This window comes from Petromyzon marinus, chromosome 61 (genome assembly GCF_048934315.1).
Source record: "Petromyzon marinus isolate PM22_M1 ecotype Great Lakes invasive population chromosome 61, UKy_Petmar_22M1.pri1.0, whole genome shotgun sequence".
Lineage (NCBI taxonomy): Eukaryota > Metazoa > Chordata > Hyperoartia > Petromyzontiformes > Petromyzontidae > Petromyzon > Petromyzon marinus.
Window position 1 is genome coordinate 1,410,251 of NC_133727.1, and position 18,982 is coordinate 1,429,232.

Genomic DNA, 18,982 nt, shown 5'->3' on the forward strand with positions numbered 1-18,982 from the left:
GCGGCCCAGCGGGGGCCCCTCAGCGCTTTGTAGGGTACACGTGTGTGACGAGTTCGCTAACCAACCCGTCATTAGGACCTGACGAGAGAGAGAGAGATTTTAGACTAGGGTCTGCGCGCTGTAACTAGTCGCGAATTGGCCGTGTGCGCGTGGTGGCGGGTTGAACGACGCATTCGTATTGACGCCAGCTAACGCAATAAAAAAAGAGCATATCGTTGCGTTCACGTTTGGTTTTGAAAGACATTTACAATGTGATGATCACCTCTTCTAGCTCGGGCAGAGGGGTCTGCGAACGTGTGGCTCGGGAGCTACGTGCCGCCCTTTTAAGGGACTCTGAATCGTGACTTAATCGCATTGCATCGGCGGCTCATTAAATATTGAGTTGGGTTTTTATTTCAATTTCTGGTACCGATATTCAAAATCACGAAAATGGCTCCTCTTGTTATTTTGTTTGCCCCGATGCCCCCCCCCCCTTGCCACCCAGGCAGTGCGGGATTATCCCAGTAGCTGGTTTGACATGTCGGCTGTATACACAACAGCCGCCATTCACCACTGAGTGGCAGTGACGTCACCACGACGCTTGTGCCAGGCTATGTGCATCTTGAGGCCACGTGAAGTGTCGAACGCTCGCTGGCAGGAGGTCACGGGGCAGACCCAGGTGCCACGGGTCGGTTGACTGAGATGACTGGCTGATGCACCACATGTGCCCCCTACTGTGCCAACCTGCTGTGCTTTAGCCACCCGGCGCTCCGCTCGTTGTTGAGCGTCGCTCCTCCGCCCTCCGTCCTTGTTGGAGGGCGACTGCCTCCAACTGCCCAGTAGCGTCCTTCACGAGCCTCCTCCATAGAGGCCGATCTTGACACTGCTGGTACCAGTCATCGGCAAGTCCACTCAACTCCACGTCCTCCTGTACCACATCACTCCATCTCTTCTCTAGCCCGTGCTGCGCCCATTTAGCCCCCTCGATCTGGCCGAACAAAAGCTGTTTAGGCATGCGGTGGCTGGGCATGCAGGCTACATGGCCCAGCCATCGCAGCCTTGCTTGCCGGAGGAGCTCACCGATGGGACTTTGTCCCAGATCTTTCAAGGATTGTGAGCTCACAATCCAGCCTGGTTAAGCCCAGGATGGATTGTAGGCAGGCCAGGCTAAATGTTTCTAACCGGCGCAGATGCTCCTTTTAAAAGGGGTCCCCCCACGTTTTGTAAGCATAAAAAAGGGAAGTCAACTGTGGCCGAGAAGAGCCGCAGCTTCGTGTGGAGCGACAGCCCGCCGGCCGGGCAGCTTCCAAAGAGCGTTACGCAGCCGATGAAAAGATGCCGCCTCGCTCGGCGTGACACCTCCCGCCGCCAAAGCCGAGCCGGTCATGGGCTCGCTGGCCCAGCGTGCGGGAACTCCTCCCCAACTCTCTCCACAACGGTCCCAAACAAACGCTGCACCACGCACGGTGGGAGGGGGGGGGTCAGAATTCCACCTGGGTGTTTTATTTTCAAAAGGCGGCTGCACAAAAAAAGCGACCGACCGTTTTCCCCGACCTCTTGCAAATCACCGCAGCACCGGGCCCCGGAGTTAAGTGGAGTGCCGTGTGCCGGGGGAAGCGGGGAGACCGCACGCCTCTCACCCCCCCACCCCTCTCGACTCCGCGGTGCCGCAAAGGTTTGAACGCAAATGTAAACATCTCTCTCTCTCCCTCCGCGTGGTCGCGCCCCCGTCACCCGGCGCGCCCGCACGAGTGGATCTCCCCCCAACGCCGCCCCGCCTCCCGACAGTCTGTTGAAGGCTACACGGGGGATCTTTGCCTTTGTGGGAGCAGCAGCCCCGCCGCCGCCCGTCCGTGAGAGCGGGAGGTGGCGGTGTCTCCGTTTCGCCACGGGCGGCACCATTCCTGGGACGGGCCCGGCTAGCGTCCTCATCAGAATCCGAGGACGTGTTTTTCACGCTGGAGAAATCCGATGAGCTATAAAGCTCTTTCACAAATGCCCAGTCTTGGACCCCCCCCCCCTCCCCCCATCATCACACTCTCGGCTCCGAATTGCTGCTCCATCTCTCCTTTACGGACGCGTCTTGTCGCCAAGAATATTTATTTTTTCCCGAACCGCCGGACGTATCCCCCCCAACGCCGTCGTCCCACGTGACAACGAAACTTCCGGCGGCTGTGCAACAAAAAAAAAGTTTAAAAATATACTTACAAAAAAATGTGTTTTTAACCCCGCGCCCGAAGTTGACCTAAGTGAGAGTGCGCACCACCGGTCTGTGACCGTGAGCCCGCACGGTGGCTAGGAGATGTTGACTACCTCGCCTAGTATACAGGAGGTCGTGGGTTTCAATCCCGACCCTGACGCCTGCTGTATATTTGGAGTTTGCGTGTCTCTCTCGCCCTGTGGTGAGATGTTAACTACCTCGCCTGGTATACAGGAGGTCGTGGGTTCAATCCCGACCCTGACGCCTGCTGTATATTTGGAGTTTGCGTGTCTCTCCATGGTGAGATGTTGACTACCTCGCCTAGTATACAGGAGGTCGTGGGTGCGATCACGACCCTGATGCCTGTTGTATATTTGGAGTTTGCGTGTCTCTCTCGCCCTGTAGTGAGATGTTAACTACCTCGCTTGGTATGCAGGAGGGCGTGGGTACGATCCCGACCCTGACACCTGCTGTATATTTGGAGTTTGTGTGTCTCTCTGTCTCCGTGGTTAGATGTTAACTACCTCGCCTGGTATGCAGGAGGGCGTGGGTTTGATCCCGACCCTGATGCCTGCTGCTGCTGCTGCTGTGTATTTGGAGTTTGTCTCTCCGTGGTCGCATGGATTTTGCTCCGGTTCCTCCGGTTTCCCCCTCCACATTGAGAATCGACGTCACGCATCTAAGAGTCTTTGGCTGCTGTTTATACGTATCCACACGATGCGTTACTTCGTTCAGCCATCGTTTGTGATGGCCCTTCTGAAAACGAGCTGTATCGCTCAGTTGGGGCCTTAGCTGGTTAAAATATAAAATGGTTTTAGTTTTTTTTTTACCAAAACAAGCCCCAGGAAAATCGGGGCAGCTCTGCACAAACGGGGCCGTTAGCCCCGTTTTGAGGTTTTTGTTTTATTTTCTGAGGTTCACTTGGCGATTTTAAAATGTCCAGGAGTTGGATGAGACGCAGGTTGAGCGAATGAGATCCAGGGCGAAAGGGAGTGAGTCCAGGGATCTGCATCGTGGTCTTCACGCCTCCTGGTGGAACGGCAGGAAGGGGGTGTGGAAGCAGGTGAGGAGGAGGTTAGGAGGAGGGGGGTGAGGTGCGAGTAAATGAGCGAGCGAGCGAGGGAGTGAGCGGGAGAGGAGTGAGCGGGAGAGGAGTGAGCGGGAGAGGAGTGAGCAAGTGAACGTGCGAGCGAGCATGCTAGCGAACGAGAAGTGAGTGAGCATGTTAGTGAGCAAGCGAGTGAGGAGTGAGTGAGTGAGCATGTTAGTGAGTCAGTGAGTGAGGAGTGAGTGAGTGAGCATGTTAGTGAGCGAGTGAGTGAGGAGTGAGTGAGTGAGCATGTTAGTGAGCAAGCGAGTGAGAAGTGAGTGAGTGAGCATGTTAGTGAGCGAGTGAGGAGTGAGTGAGTGAGCATGTTAGTGAGCGAGTGAGTGAGGAGTGAGTGAGTGAGCATGTTAGTGAGCGAGTGAGTGAGGAGTGAGTGAGTGAGCATGTTAGTGAGCGAGTGAGTGAGGAGTGAGTGAGCATGTTAGTGAGCAAGCGAGTGAGGAGTGAGTGAGTGAGCATGTTAGTGAGCGAGCGAGTGAGGAGTGAGTGAGTGAGCATGTTAGTGAGCGAGTGAGTGAGGAGTGAGTGAGTGAGCATGTTAGCGAGCGAGTGAGGAGTGAGTGAGTGAGCATGTTAGTGAGCGAGCGAGTGAGGAGTGAGTGAGTGAGCATGTTAGTGAGCGAGTGAGTGAGGAGTGAGTGAGTGAGCATGTTAGTGAGCGAGCGAGTGAGTGAGTGAGCATGTTAGTGAGCGAGCGAGTGAGGAGTGAGTGAGTGAGCATGTTAGTGAGCGAGCGAGTGAGGAGTGAGTGAGTGAGCATGTTAGTGAGCGAGTGAGTGAGTGAGTGAGCATGTTAGTGAGCGAGTGAGTGAGGAGTGAGCATGTTAGTGAGCGAGTGAGTGAGGAGTGAGTGAGTGAGCATGTTAGTGAGCGAGTGAGTGAGGAGTGAGTGAGTGAGCATGTTAGTGAGCGAGCGAGTGAGGAGTGAGTGAGTGAGCATGTTAGTGAGCGAGCGAGTGAGGAGTGAGTGAGTGAGCATGTTAGTGAGCGAGTGAGTGAGGAGTGAGTGAGTGAGCATGTTAGTGAGCGAGTGAGTGAGGAGTGAGTGAGTGAGCATGTTAGTGAGCAAGTGAGTGAGGAGTGAGCATGTTAGTGAGCGAGTGAGTGAGGAGTGAGTGAGTGAGCATGTTAGTGAGCGAGTGAGTGAGGAGTGAGTGAGTGAGCATGTTAGTGAGCGAGTGAGTGAGGAGTGAGTTAGTGAGCATGTTAGTGAGCGAGTGAGGAGTGAGTGAATTAACATATGAGCAAGTGAGCCAGTGAGTGAGCGAGCAGGTGAACGAGCGAGTGAGTGAACGTGTGATCGAGCGAGTGAGCGAGCCAGGAGCGAACTTGTGAGCGAGTGAGCGAGTGAATGAGCGAGTGAGTGAGCATGTTAGCGAGCGAGTGAGTGAGCGAGTCAGTGAGCATGTTAGCGAGCGAGGAGTGAGCGAGTGAATGAGCATGTTAGCGAGCGAGGAGTGAGCGAGTGAGCGAGTGAGTGAGCATGCTAGTGAGTGAGTGAGTGAGCGAGTGAGTGAGCGAGTGAGCAAGCCAGGAGCGAACTTGCGAGCGAGTGAGCGAGCATGCTAGTGAGTGAGTGAGTGAGCGAGTGAGCGAGCGAGCGAGCGGGCGAGCGAGCGGTGCTCCTCACCGGGCTGGCGATGGCGGCGGCGGCGGCGCTGATTGCCGCCAGGCTGCGCCGGATCTCGCTCTGCTCCCCGCGGAGAGACACGAGCGAGCGCTTGCCCACGCGGCGCACGGCGGCCCCCCGCCCCGCCGCTCCCCCTGCTGCCCGCGCCGCCCCCCACAGGTCCCCGTCGTGCTAGAGTGGGGGGGAGAGTGGGGGGGAGAGTGGGGGGGAGAGTGGGGGGGGAGTGGGGGGAGAGTGGGGGGGGAGTGGGGGAGTGGGCGGAGTGGGGTGGCACGGAGGCGGAAGGTTAGGATGTTTGGCGTCTTGTTGGCAGCGCCAGGCTCGCGTTGGCGAAAGAGAAATAAATAATAATAGATTCTTATCGGGGGGGGGGGGGACCAGGGCTGGACGTCTGTGGTAAAGAGCTTCATAGCTCATCAGATTCGTCCAGCGTAAATACGATTCGGTGCCGGTGAAAACGTCAGATGCGGGTCCCGGTTTGCCGTGAGGCTACGCGACGCAACGTGCAGACACGCACGGCACGCGGTGACCCCAGCCGTGACCCCACGGTGACCCCAGCGGTGACCCCAGCGGTGACCCCACGGTGACCCCACGGTGATCCCCACGGTGACCCCCGCAGTGACCCCCCGCGGTGACCCCCACGGTGACCCCCGCAGTGACCCCAGCGGTGACCCCACGGTGACCCCCGCAGTGACCCCACGGTGACCCCACGGTGACCCCACGGTGACCCCACGGTGACCCCCGCAGTGACCCCACGGTGACCCCACGGTGACCCCCACGGTGACCCCACGGTGACCCCACGGTGACCCCACGGTGACCCCCGCGGTGACCCCGGGGTGACCCCCACGGTGACTCCCGCGGTGACCCCCGTGGTGAACCCCACGGTGAACCGCGCGGTGACCCCCGCGGTGACCCCCGCGCTGACCCCCACGGAAGTCGCCTGGGTAGCGAGGCGGGGGCGGCTCACCTGCGTGTACAAGATGCTCGCGTGCCAGTGGAGGAAGTCCGCCTCATTGTCAAAGCACAGATACCTGGGCAGGACAACAACAACAACAGCCATCATTCGCCACCAAGTCGGCGGTGATGTCACCACGGCACTCGTGCCAGGCTAGGTGCGCGTTGAGGTCGACCACAGAATGCGTGGAAGCCTCGCTGCTGGCAGGAGGAGGTCACGGGATGGAGCCAGGTGCCGTGGGTTGACTGCTGTGCCAGGCTAGGTGCAGGAGGAGGTCACGGGACAGATCCAGCATGCGCTGTAGGTTGTCTGGCTGAGGTGACCGGCAGACCCACTGCTTGTGCTCCCCACTGTGCCAAGTGACTCATAGACACGCCTTCACGTGCCTACTCTCATACATTCACTCACCCACTCACTCACTCTCACACCCACGCTCATACATTCACTCACCCACTCACTCACTCTCACACCCACTCTCATACATTCACTCACCCACTCACTCACTCACTCTCACACCCACTCTCATACATTCACTCACCCACTCACTCACTCTCACACTCACTCTCATACATTCACTCTCACACTCACTCTCATACATTCACTCACCCACTCACTCACTCTCACACTCACTCTCATACATTCACTCACCCACTCTCTCACTCTCATACATTCACTCACCCACTCACTCTCACACCCACTCTCATACATTCACTCACCCACTCACTCTCACTCTCATACATTCACTCACCCACTCACTCACTCTCACACCCACTCTCATACATTCACTCACCCACTCACTCTCACACTCACTCTCATACATTCACTCACCCTCTCACTCACTCTCACACCCACTCTCATACATTCACTCACCCACTCACACACTCTCACACCCACTCTCATACATTCACTCACCCACTCACTCACTCTCACACTCACTCTCACTCTCATACATTCACTCACCCACTCACTCACCCACTCTCTCACTCTCATACATTCACTCACCCACTCACTCACTCTCACACCCACTCTCATACATTGACTCACCCACTCACTCACTCACTCTCACACCCACTCTCATACATTCACTCACCCACTCACTCACTCTCACACCCACTCTCATACATTCACTCACCCACTCACTCTCACACTCACTCTCATACATTCACTCACCCACTCACTCACTCTCACACTCACTCTCATACATTCACTCACCCACTCACTCTCACACCCACTCTCATACATTCACTTACCCACTCACACACTCTCACACTCACTCTCATACATTCACTCACCCACTCACTCACTCTCACACTCACTCTCATACATTCACTCACCCACTCACACACTCTCACACTCACTCTCATACATTCACTCACCCACTCACTCACTCTCTCTCACACTGACACATTCAAGCACTCACTCTCACACTCACTCAGTCACCCCTCACTCTCACACTCACTCAGTCACTCACTCTCACACCCACTCACTCAGTCACCCACTCACTCTCACACTCACTCAGTCACTCACTCTCACACCCACTCACTCACTCAGTCACCCATTCACTCTCACACTCACTCAGTCACTCACACCCACTCACTCAGTCACCCACTCACTCTCACACTCACTTACTCAGTCACCCACTCACTCTCACACTCACTCAGTCACTCACTCACTCTCACACCCACTCATTCAGTCACCCACTCACTCTCACACCCACTCACCCACCCACCCACCCACTAATTCACACTCTCTCACTGACACATTCAAGCACTCACTCTCACACCCACTCACTCACTCAGCCACTCACTCACTCAGTCACTCACTCACTCAGCCACCCACTAACTCACTCTCTCACACTGACACATTCAAGCACTCACTCTCTCAGTCACCCACTAACTCACTCACTCTCACAATCACTCACTCAGTCACCCACTAACTCACTCACTCTCACACTCACTCAGTCACACACTCACTCAGTCACTCACTCACTCTCACACATTCAAGCACTCACTCTCACACCCACTCACTCAGTCGCCCACTCACCCACTCAGCCACCCACGAACTCGCACCAGCTCAGCGAGTGTGGTGAGTGTGGTGAGAAGTGTGGTGAGAAGTGTGGTGAGGAGTGTGGTGAGGAGTGTGGTGAGAAAGTGTGGGTCACTCACCACTGCTGGCGCCCATGGAACACGGTCACACCAAACCTGTCAGACACATGGAGAGGTCACTCACCCGCTCACCCAGGAACTAATTCGCTCACCAATTCGTGGGCGGGGCTACCCGAGTAATGGGCGGGGCTACCCGAATATTGGGGCTGGGCCTACCTGGGTAGCAGGCCGGGCTGCCTGAGAAGTGGGCGGGGGCTACCCGAGTAGTAGGCGTGGTAACCCGATTAGTGGGCGGGGCTAGTCGAGTAGTGGGCGGGGCTACTAGAGTAGTGGTCGTGGTTACCCGAGTAGTGAGGCGGGGCTACCCGAGTAGTTGGCCGGGGCTACCTGGGTAGCGGGCGGGGCTGCCTGAGAAGTGGGCGGGAGCTAGCCGAGCAGTGGGTGGGGCTACCCGATTAGTGGGCGGGGTTCACCCCTTGTTCTGGAGGGGTGGGGGTAAGGGGGGTGGGGGGGTAAGGGGGGGGTAAGGGGGGTGGGGGGGTAAGGGGGGTGGGGGGGTAAGGGGGTGTGGGGGGGTAAGGGGGGCGGGGGGGGGTAAGGGGGGTGGGGGGGTAAGGGGGGTGGGGGGGTGAGGGGGGTGGGGGGGTGAGGGGGGTGGGAGGGTGGGGGGGTAAGGGGGGTGGGGGGGTAAGGGGGGTGGGGGGGTAAGGGGGGTGGGGGCGAGGGGGGGCTCACTCAGTGGGGGGTCTCAGCTTCTTACGAACTCCGCGGTAGACGGTGAGAGAGGACACCGCCCACTCCCTGTCAGCCCGGCTTGCCTGCACAAACCACAACCACAACAACCACAATAACCACAACAACCACAACCACAACAACAACCACAACAACAACCACAACACAACCACAACAACAACAACAACAACAACAACCACAACAACCACAACAACCACACAAACAACCACAACAACCACAACAACAACAACCACAACAACCACAACAACCACTATACCAACAACCACAACAACCACAACAACCACAACAACAACAACAACAACCACAACAACCACAATAACCACTATACCAACAACCAACACCAGAATAACCACAATAACCACTATACCAACAACTACAACAACCACAATAACAACCACAACAACCACAACAACCACTATACCAACAACCACAACAACCACAACAACCACAATAACCACTATACCAACAACCACAACAACCACAACAACCACAATAACCACTATAACAACCACAACAACCACTATACCAACAACCACAACAACCACAATAACCACCATAACAACCACAACAACCACTATACCAACAACCACAACAACCACAACAACCACAATAACCACTATACCAACAACCACAACAACCACAACAACCACAATAACCACTATACTAACAACCACAACAACCACAACAACCACAACAACCACTATACCAACAACCACAACAACCACACAACACACAACAACCACTATACCAACAACCACAACAACCACAATAACCACAATAACCACTATACCAACAACCACAACAACCACAACAACCACAACAACCACTATACCAACAACCACAACAACCACAACAACCACAACAACCACTATACCAACAACCACAACAACCACAACAACCACAATAACCACTATACCAACAACCACAACAACCACAACAACCACTACACCAACAACCACAACAACCACAATAAACCACTATACCAACAACCACAACAACCACAATAACCACAATACCAACAACCACAACAACCACAACAACCACAATAACCACTTTGCCAACAACCACAACAACCACTATAACCACTATACCAACAACTACAACAACCACAATAACCACCATAACAACCACAACAACCACAATAACCACTTTGCCAACAACCACAATAACCACCACAACAACCACTATAACCACTATACCAACAACCACAACAACCACAATAACCACCATAACAACCACAACAACCACAATAACCACTATACCAACAACCACAATAACCACCACAACTCATAGTGAGGCTACCCACTTGAGGTGGTATCGTGGTGGTGAGCGTGGCGGTGAGCGTGGCGGTGAGCGTGGCGGTGAGCGGTGAGCGTGGCGGTGAGCGTGGCAGTGAGCGTGGCAGTGAGCGTGGCGGTGAGCGGTGAGCGGTGAGGGGGTGAGCGTGGCGGTGAGCGGTGAGCGTGGCGGTGAGTGTGGCGGTGAGCGTGGCGGTGAGTGTGGCGGTGAGCGTGGCGGTGAGTGTGGCGGTGAGCGTGGCGGTGAGTGTGGCGGTGAGCGGTGAGCGGTGAGCGGTGAGCGTGGCGGTGAGCGTGGCGGTGAGCGGTGAGCGTACCCGCGCGTCGCGGTAAACGGTGGCGACGCCGGCGCTGACCACCAGGAACTTCTCGTGGAACCGCGACACCGGCAGCAGCTCCCCGAGCCGCGTGGCCTCCTCCCGCAGGCGCACCGGGCCCTCCCAGCGCAGCACCGCACCGCTCTGCTCTGCACCACCACAACCACCGCCACGCGCACCGCACACACGCACCGGGTGAGCGAGCGGACGGGTGAGCGGTACCCAGGGAGCACTGCATGGCAGTGACAGTGAGGTGAGTGAGTGAAAGGGTGGGTGAAAGGATAAGTGAGCGGGCGGGTGAGCGAGCGGGTGAGCGAGCTGGTGAGTGAGCGGGCGGGTGAGTGGGCGGGTGATCGGGCGGGTGAGTGAGTGAGTGAGTGGGGTGGGTGAGTGAGTGGGACGGGTGATTAGATGAGGGAGCGGGTGAGCGGGCGGGTGAGCGGGTGAGCGGGCGGGTGAGTGAGTGGGGTGGGTGAGTGAGTGGGCCGGGTGAGTGGGCGAGTGAGTGAGTGAGCGGGCGGGTGACCGAGTGAGTGGGTGAGCGGGTGAGCAGGTGGGTGGGTGAGCGGGTGAGCAGGTGGGTGAGGGAGCGGGTGAGTGGGCGGGTGAGTGAGTGAGTGGGGGAGTGAGTGGGCGAGTGAGCGAGTGAGTGAGTGAGTGGGCAAGTGAGCGAGCGAGTGAGTGAGTGGGCGAATGAGTGGGCGGGTGAGTGAGTGCGTGAGTGAGTGGGGCGGGTGAGTGAGTGGACGGGTGAGTGGGTGAGTAGGTGAGTGGGCGAGTGAGCGGGCGGGTGAGTGGGTGAGCGGGTGGGTGAGTGAGCGAGTGAGTGGGGTGGGTGAGGGAGCGGGTGAGTGGGGCGGGTGAGTGAGTGAGTGGGGGAGTGGGGGAGCGGGTGAGCAGGTGGGTGGGTGGGTGAGTGAGTGGGGTGGGTGAGTGAGTGGGACAGGTGAGTGGGTGAGCGGGCGGGTGAGCGGTACCCAGGTAGTGCTGCATGGCGGTGGCGGCGGGGTGAGGCCGGACGATGAGGTAGTGCGTCTGGAAGTCGGCGTGGAGGCGCCACTGCAGCACCGTGTCCAGCACGCGCTGGCGGTAGTGCAGGGCCCGCTCTGCAGGCACAGGCAAAGGGTACCCAGGCAGCTCGCAAGGGATGCTGTGGAAAGTGGCTCAGCTCGCTCGCGCACACACACAGCATGCTGGAGGATGACCACAACAGCAGCCTTATTCTTAGTTTTTTCGGTAAAGTCACGTTGAAGAGAAACAACAAAATAACAAAATATATATAAAACAATAAAAAATTCTCACGACGTTTCGACCATATTCTCACGACGTTTCGACCATAACTCAAACGGTCATCATCACCTGATGATGATTTTACATATATTTTGTTATTTTGTTGTTTCTCTTCAACGTGACTTTACCGAAAAAACTAAGAATATGAATTACTGCAGTCACGAAAGCTTTAAATCAAAACAGCAGCCTTGTCTGTGTGTGTGTCTGTGTGTGTGTCTGTGTGTGTGTGTCTGTCTATGTGTGTGTGTCTGTCTATGTGTGTGTGTGTCTGTGTGTGTGTCTGTGTGTCTGTGTGTCTGTCTGTGTGTCTCTATGTGCGGTAGTGTAGCGGTTCGCGCACTGCGCTACGAACCTGACGACCCAGGTTCGATTATCTGAACCGGTCTTGGGCCTCCCCTAGGTCGACTCAGCCTCAAATGGGTACCCGATGCGATGTGTAGTAAACATCGCCACCCCTCCCTCCCACCGTCTCGTGCGCACGTGCCGGCCTTCACAGGCCTCGCCCGCTAGCAGCACTCGCCCCTACAGCCTGCCCGAGGCTACACGGGGGAGCTTGGTCTTTTGGAGCAAGCGTGGGGTCGAGCGTGGGGTCGAGCGTGGGGTCGAGCGCGGGGTCGAGCGCGGGGTCGAGCGCGGGGTCGAGCGCGAGAGCCCCCCCCCCCCCCCCCCGACTCACCTAGCTCGCCCCCTGCGATCACCTCGAAGGTGGCCCAGGGAGCTCCCCCCGGCTCCGCTCCAGGCCTCATCTCCAGCACCTCCTCGGCCAGCTCCTGCGACGTCATCGCCGCCGACACCTGCGCAGCGGCGGCACGGCCGCGGCGTTACGTGCACCGAGCTAAAACTATCTTTCCTGTTACCGGGCGAGGGCCCGGCCACCGCTCCGTCGCTCTTTTGTCCGACCGCGGCCACCGCCAGTGACGGCCCGGCAAAACGAGGCGTGGAAGTTCGCAGCGGCAGACAAAATGCTCCACGACACGCGTGGCGACGTCGATTCTCAACGCGACCGCAGGGAGAGAGAGAGAGACACGCAAACTACAAATATACAGCAGCAGGAGGCATCGTCAGGGTCGGGATGGAACCCACGACCTCCTGTAGACCAGGCGAGGTAGTTCACATCTCATAGCTCTCCATGTGTGTGTCAGTGCGGTGTGCTGTGTGTGTCAGTGTGCTGTGTGTCAGTGTGGTGTGCTGTGTGTATCAGTGCTGTGTGCTGTGTGTGTCAGTGTGGTGTGTGTCAGTGTGGTGTGCTGTGTGTCAGTGTGGTGTGTGTCAGTGTGGTGTGCTGTGTGTGTCAGTGTGGTGTGCTGTGTGTGTCAGTGTGGTGTGCTGTGTGTGTCAGTGTGGTGTGCTGTGTGTGTCAGTGTGGTGTGCTGTGTGTGTCAGTGTGGTGTGCTGTGTGTAGTGTGGTGTGCTGTGTGTGTCAGTGTGCTGTGTGTCAGTGTGGTGTGTGTCAGTGTGCTGTGTGTCAGTGCTGTGTGTGTCAGTGTGGTGTGCTGTGTGTGTCAGTGTGGTGTGCTGTGTGTGTCAGTGTGGTGTGTGTCAGTGTGGTGTGCTGTGTGTGTCAGTGTGGTGTGTGTCAGTGCTGTGTGTGTCAGTGTGGTGTGCTGTGTGTGTCAGTGCGGTGTGCTGTGTGTGTCAGTGTGCTGTGTGTCAGTGTGGTGTGCTGTGTGTGTCAGTGTGGTGTGCTGTGTGTGTCAGTGCGGTGTGCTGTGTGTCAGTGTGGTGTGCTGTGTGTGTCAGTGTGGTGTGCTGTGTGTATCAGTGTGGTGTGCTGTGTGTCAGTGTGGTGTGCTGTGTGTGTCAGTGTGGTGTGCTGTGTGTGTCAGTGTGGTGTGCTGTGTGTGTCAGTGTGGTGTGCTGTGTGTGTCAGTGTGGTGTGCTGTGTGTCAGTATGGTGTGTGTCAGTGTGGTGTGTGTCAGTGTGGTGTGCTGTGTCAGTGTGGTGTGCTGTGTGTATCAGTGTGGTGTGCTGTGTGTATCAGTGTGGTGTGCTGTGTGTGTCAGTGTGGTGTGCTGTGTGTGTCAGTGTGGTGTGCTGTGTCAGTGTGGAGTGCTGTGTGTATCAGTGTGGTGTGCTGTGTGTATCAGTGTGGTGTGCTGTGTGTCAGTGTGGTGTGCTGTGTGTGTCAGTGTGGTGTGCTGTGTGTGTCAGTGTGGTGTGCTGTGTGTGTCAGTGTGGTGTGTGTCAGTGTGGTGTGCTGTGTGTGTCAGTGTGGTGTGTGTCAGTGTGGTGTGCTGTGTGTGTCAGTGTGGTGTGTGTCAGTGTGGTGTGTGTGTGTCAGTGTGGAGTGCTGTGTGTGTCAGTGTGGTGTGCTGTGTGTGTCAGTGCTGTGTGTGTCAGTGTGGTGTGCTGTGTGTGTCAGTGTGGTGTGCTGTGTGTGTCAGTGTGGTGTGCTGTGTGTCAGTGTGGTGTGCTGTGTGTGTCAGTGTGGTGTGCTGTGTGTGTCAGTGTGGTGTGCTGTGTGTGTCAGTGTGGTGTGCTGTGTGTCAGTATGGTGTGTGTCAGTATGGTGTGTGTCAGTGTGGTGTGCTGTGTCAGTGTGGTGTGCTGTGTGTATCAGTGTGGTGTGCTGTGTGTGTCAGTGTGGTGTGCTGTGTGTGTCAGTGTGCTGTGTGTGTCAGTGCGGTGTGCTGTGTGTGTCAGTGTGGTGTGCTGTGTGTGTCAGTGTGGTGTGCTGTGTGTGTCAGTGTGGTGTGTGTGTGTAGTGTGGTGTGTGTGTCAGTGTGGTGTGCTGTGTGTGTCAGTGTGGTGTGCTGTGTGTGTCAGTGTGGTGTGCTGTGTGTGTCAGTGTGGTGTGTGTCAGTGTGGTGTGCTGTGTGTGTCAGTGTGGTGTGTGTCAGTGTGGTGTGTGTGTGTCAGTGTGGAGTGCTGTGTGTGTCAGTGTGGTGTGCTGTGTGTGTCAGTGTGGAGTGCTGTGTGTGTCAGTGTGGTGTGCTGTGTGTGTCAGTGTGGTGTGCTGTGTGTGTCAGTGTGGTGTGCTGTGTGTAGTGTGGTGTGCTGTGTGTGTCAGTGTGCTGTGTGTCAGTGTGGTGTGTGTCAGTGTGCTGTGTGTCAGTGCTGTGTGTGTCAGTGTGGTGTGCTGTGTGTGTCAGTGTGGTGTGCTGTGTGTGTCAGTGTGGTGTGTGTCAGTGTGGTGTGCTGTGTGTGTCAGTGTGGTGTGTGTCAGTGCTGTGTGTGTCAGTGTGGTGTGCTGTGTGTGTCAGTGCGGTGTGCTGTGTGTGTCAGTGTGCTGTGTGTCAGTGTGGTGTGCTGTGTGTGTCAGTGTGGTGTGCTGTGTGTGTCAGTGCGGTGTGCTGTGTGTCAGTGTGGTGTGCTGTGTGTGTCAGTGTGGTGTGCTGTGTGTATCAGTGTGGTGTGCTGTGTGTCAGTGTGGTGTGCTGTGTGTCAGTGTGGTGTGCTGTGTGTGTCAGTGTGGTGTGCTGTGTGTGTCAGTGTGGTGTGCTGTGTGTGTCAGTGTGGTGTGCTGTGTGTGTCAGTGTGGTGTGCTGTGTGTCAGTATGGTGTGTGTCAGTGTGGTGTGTGTCAGTGTGGTGTGCTGTGTCAGTGTGGTGTGCTGTGTGTATCAGTGTGGTGTGCTGTGTGTATCAGTGTGGTGTGCTGTGTGTGTCAGTGTGGTGTGCTGTGTGTGTCAGTGTGGTGTGCTGTGTCAGTGTGGAGTGCTGTGTGTATCAGTGTGGTGTGCTGTGTGTATCAGTGTGGTGTGCTGTGTGTCAGTGTGGTGTGCTGTGTGTGTCAGTTTGGTGTGCTGTGTGTGTCAGTGTGGTGTGCTGTGTGTATCAGTGTGGTGTGTGTCAGTGTGGTGTGCTGTGTGTGTCAGTGTGGTGTGTGTCAGTGTGGTGTGCTGTGTGTGTCAGTGTGGTGTGTGTCAGTGTGGTGTGTGTGTGTCAGTGTGGAGTGCTGTGTGTGTCAGTGTGGTGTGCTGTGTGTGTCAGTGCTGTGTGTGTCAGTGTGGTGTGCTGTGTGTGTCAGTGTGGTGTGCTGTGTGTGTCAGTGTGGTGTGCTGTGTGTCAGTGTGGTGTGCTGTGTGTGTCAGTGTGGTGTGCTGTGTGTGTCAGTGTGGTGTGCTGTGTGTGTCAGTGTGGTGTGCTGTGTGTCAGTATGGTGTGTGTCAGTATGGTGTGTGTCAGTGTGGTGTGCTGTGTCAGTGTGGTGTGCTGTGTGTATCAGTGTGGTGTGCTGTGTGTGTCAGTGTGGTGTGCTGTGTGTGTCAGTGTGCTGTGTGTGTCAGTGCGGTGTGCTGTGTGTGTCAGTGTGGTGTGCTGTGTGTGTCAGTGTGGTGTGCTGTGTGTGTCAGTGTGGTGTGTGTGTGTAGTGTGGTGTGTGTGTCAGTGTGGTGTGCTGTGTGTGTCAGTGTGGTGTGCTGTGTGTGTCAGTGTGGTGTGCTGTGTGTGTCAGTGTGGTGTGTGTCAGTGTGGTGTGCTGTGTGTGTCAGTGTGGTGTGTGTCAGTGTGGTGTGTGTGTGTCAGTGTGGAGTGCTGTGTGTGTCAGTGTGGTGTGCTGTGTGTGTCAGTGTGGTGTGCTGTGTGTGTCAGTGTGGAGTGCTGTGTGTGTCAGTGTGGTGTGCTGTGTGTGTCAGTGTGGTGTGCTGTGTGTGTCAGTGTGGTGTGCTGTGTGTGTCAGTGTGGTGTGCTGCGTGCTGTGTGTGTCAGGGTTCACCTGGAGACTCAGGCAGCTGTCGCTGTCTTTGTGCAGGAGGTAAACCTCCATTATCATGTCTCCAGCTCGCTCCTGTAAGCACACCATCATCAGCATCATCATCATCAGCAGCAGCATCATCATTAGCAGCAGCATCACTATCATCATCATCAGCAGAATAATCATCATCCCAATCATCATCACTATCATCATCAGCAGCAGCAGCAGCAGGATAATCATCATCCCCATCATCATCACTATCATCATCAGCAGCAGAATAATCATCATCCCCATCATCACTATCATCATCAGCAGCAGAAGAATCATCATCCCCCCCATCATCGTCATCACTTTCATCATCAGCAGCAGAATAATCATCATCCCCATCATCATCACTATCATCATCATCAGCAGCAGAATAATCATCATCCCCATCATCATCATCACTATCATCATCAGCAGCAGCAGAATAATCATCATCCCCATCATCATCATCACTATCATCATCAGCAGCAGCAGAATAATCATCATCCCCATCATCATCATCACTATCATCATCAGCAGCAGCAGAATAATCATCATCCCCATCATCATCATCACTATCATCATCATCAGCAGCAGAATAATCATCATCCCCATCATCACTATCATCATCATCAGCAGCAGAATAATCATCATCAGCTATCGTCCAGGGTGCGTCTCCCACACGAGCCGTTCGACACCACTGGCGAAGTGACGGTGACCCCAGGTGAGGAGGAGGAGGAGGTGAGGAGGAGGTGAGGAGGAGGTGAGGTGGAGGAGGAGGAGGTGGAGGAGGAGGTGAGGAGGAGGCGGTGAGGAGGAAGTGAGGAGGTGAGGAGGTGAGGAGGAGGAGGTGAGGAGGAGGTGAGGTGGAGGAGGTGAGGAGGGGGAGGAGGTGAGGAGGAGGTGAGGAGGTGGAGGAGGAGGTGAGGAGGAGGAGGTGAGGAGGAGGTGAGGTGAGGTGGAGGTGAGGAGGAGGAGGTGAGGAGGAGGAGGAGGAGGTGGAGGAGGAGGAGGTGGAGGAGGTGAGGAGGTGAGGAGGTGAGGAGGTGGAGGAGGTGAGGAGGAGGAGGTGAGGAGGAGGTGGAGGAGGAGGAGGTGGAGGAGGTGAGGAGGTGAGGAGGTGAGGAGGTGGAGGAGGAGGAGGAGGTGAGGAGGAGGAGGTGAGGAGGAGGTGAGGAGGAGGTGAGGCGGAGGTGAGGAGGAGGTGGTGAGGAGGAGGTGGTGAGGAGGTACCTTGCTGAGGCAACTTGAGCCGCTCATCTGCACGATGAGGTCGGTCTCCTGCTGCCTGGCCCTCAGCTGCTCTTCACTCACCTGCACCCTCACAAAGACAAAGGTCCCCCTGGTAGCCTTCGGGAGCAAGTGCCGCTAGCGAGGAGCGGTGTGGCCGGGACCACGGCCCTCCGGGGCCGCCTTTGTCTCCCCCCAGCAGCGCTGTTTTTACCGCACCGCGCCGGGTACTCGTTTGAGGCCGAGTCGACCTAGGGGAGGTCCAGGACCGGTTCGGATAATCGTCGCCGGTGCCGGTGGCCGTGAGCGGGAATCGAACTCGGGTAGCCGGGTTCGCAGCGCGGCGCCGACCGCTGACGAGCGAGGAGGTGAGCGTGGGGGTGAGCGTGGGGGTGAGCGTGGGGGTGAGCGTGGGGGTGAGCGAGGAGGTGAGCGAGGAGGTGAGCGTGGGGGTGAGCGTGGGGGTGAGCGTGGGGGTGAGCGTGGGGGTGAGTGAGGAGGTGAGCGTGGGGGTGAGCGTGGGGGTGAGCGTGGGGGTGAGCGTGGGGGTGAGCGAGGAGGTGAGCGAGGAGGTGAGCGTGGGGGTGAGCGTGGGGGCGAGCGTTGGGGTGAGCGAGGAGGCGAGCGAGGAGGTGAGCGAGGGGGTGAGCGTGGGGGTGAGCGTGGGGGTGAGCGTGGGGGTGAGCGAGGAGGTGAGCGTGGGGGTGAGCGTGGGGGTGAGGGACCCACGTGGAACAGCGAGGGGTAGTGAGCGATGAGGTGCTCCAGGACGAGCCCCTCAGCTCCGCTCTTCCCCTCCGTGTGGAAGAGCGACGGAGTGAACACGATGGCCAGGTTGTGTGACGTCATGTGGTTCAGGGCGGCGTACGACTGCACGCTGCACACACGCGCGCAGACACGCACGCACACACGCACCCATAGACACACACACGCACCCATAGACACACACGCACCCATAGACACACACACGCACCCATAGACACACACACGCACCCATAGACACACACACGCACCCATAGACACACACGCATGCGCAGACACACGCACACACAAATACACACACGCACACACAAATACACACACGCACACACAGACACACACGCACAGACACACACGCAGACACCCACGCACGGATACCCACGCACAAATTATTCAAAGGTCTGGACACAATCCCAACGGTGAGCTGCTCCGGCGGGCTGGCTGCATGAGTCACGTGGCACGCATTCTCGGCCACCGCACGAGCGAGTGGGTGCGTCAATGGGTGACTGAGTGGGTGACTGAGTGGGTGACTGAGTGGGTGCGTGTGAGTGAGTGTGTGTGAGACACAGTCCCGTTAGCATGCCCAGCCACAGCATGCCCGGGCAGCTTCTGTTTGGCCAGATAGAGGGCGCTTATATGGGCGAGGTGCGGGCTGGAGGAGAGGTGGAGTGATGCGATACGGGAGGATGTGGAGCTGA

At 56.8% G+C, this 18,982-nt stretch overlaps 1 protein-coding gene across 2 annotated transcripts in view; it reads right to left on the reverse strand.

The window, feature by feature from the left end:
* Positions 1-1,446: 1,446 nt before the first annotated feature.
* The window catches only part of LOC116955680 (arf-GAP with Rho-GAP domain, ANK repeat and PH domain-containing protein 1-like), a 49,285-nt gene continuing 31,749 nt past the window's right edge, over positions 1,447-18,982 (reverse strand). For both annotated transcript variants that reach the window (XM_032976924.2, XM_076053430.1), the window contains exons 10-20: positions 18,255-18,402; positions 17,529-17,609; positions 16,293-16,364; positions 12,312-12,429; positions 11,323-11,451; positions 10,346-10,494; positions 8,713-8,795; positions 8,038-8,073; positions 5,885-5,948; positions 4,918-5,088; positions 1,447-3,208 (exon numbers count right to left, since the gene is read on the reverse strand). In XM_032976924.2, coding sequence (XP_032832815.2) covers positions 3,200-3,208; positions 4,918-5,088; positions 5,885-5,948; positions 8,038-8,073; positions 8,713-8,795; positions 10,346-10,494; positions 11,323-11,451; positions 12,312-12,429; positions 16,293-16,364; positions 17,529-17,609; positions 18,255-18,402 — 1,060 coding nt within the window. In that variant the 3' untranslated portion in view covers positions 1,447-3,199. The remainder of the gene's footprint in view (positions 3,209-4,917; positions 5,089-5,884; positions 5,949-8,037; positions 8,074-8,712; positions 8,796-10,345; positions 10,495-11,322; positions 11,452-12,311; positions 12,430-16,292; positions 16,365-17,528; positions 17,610-18,254; positions 18,403-18,982) is intronic.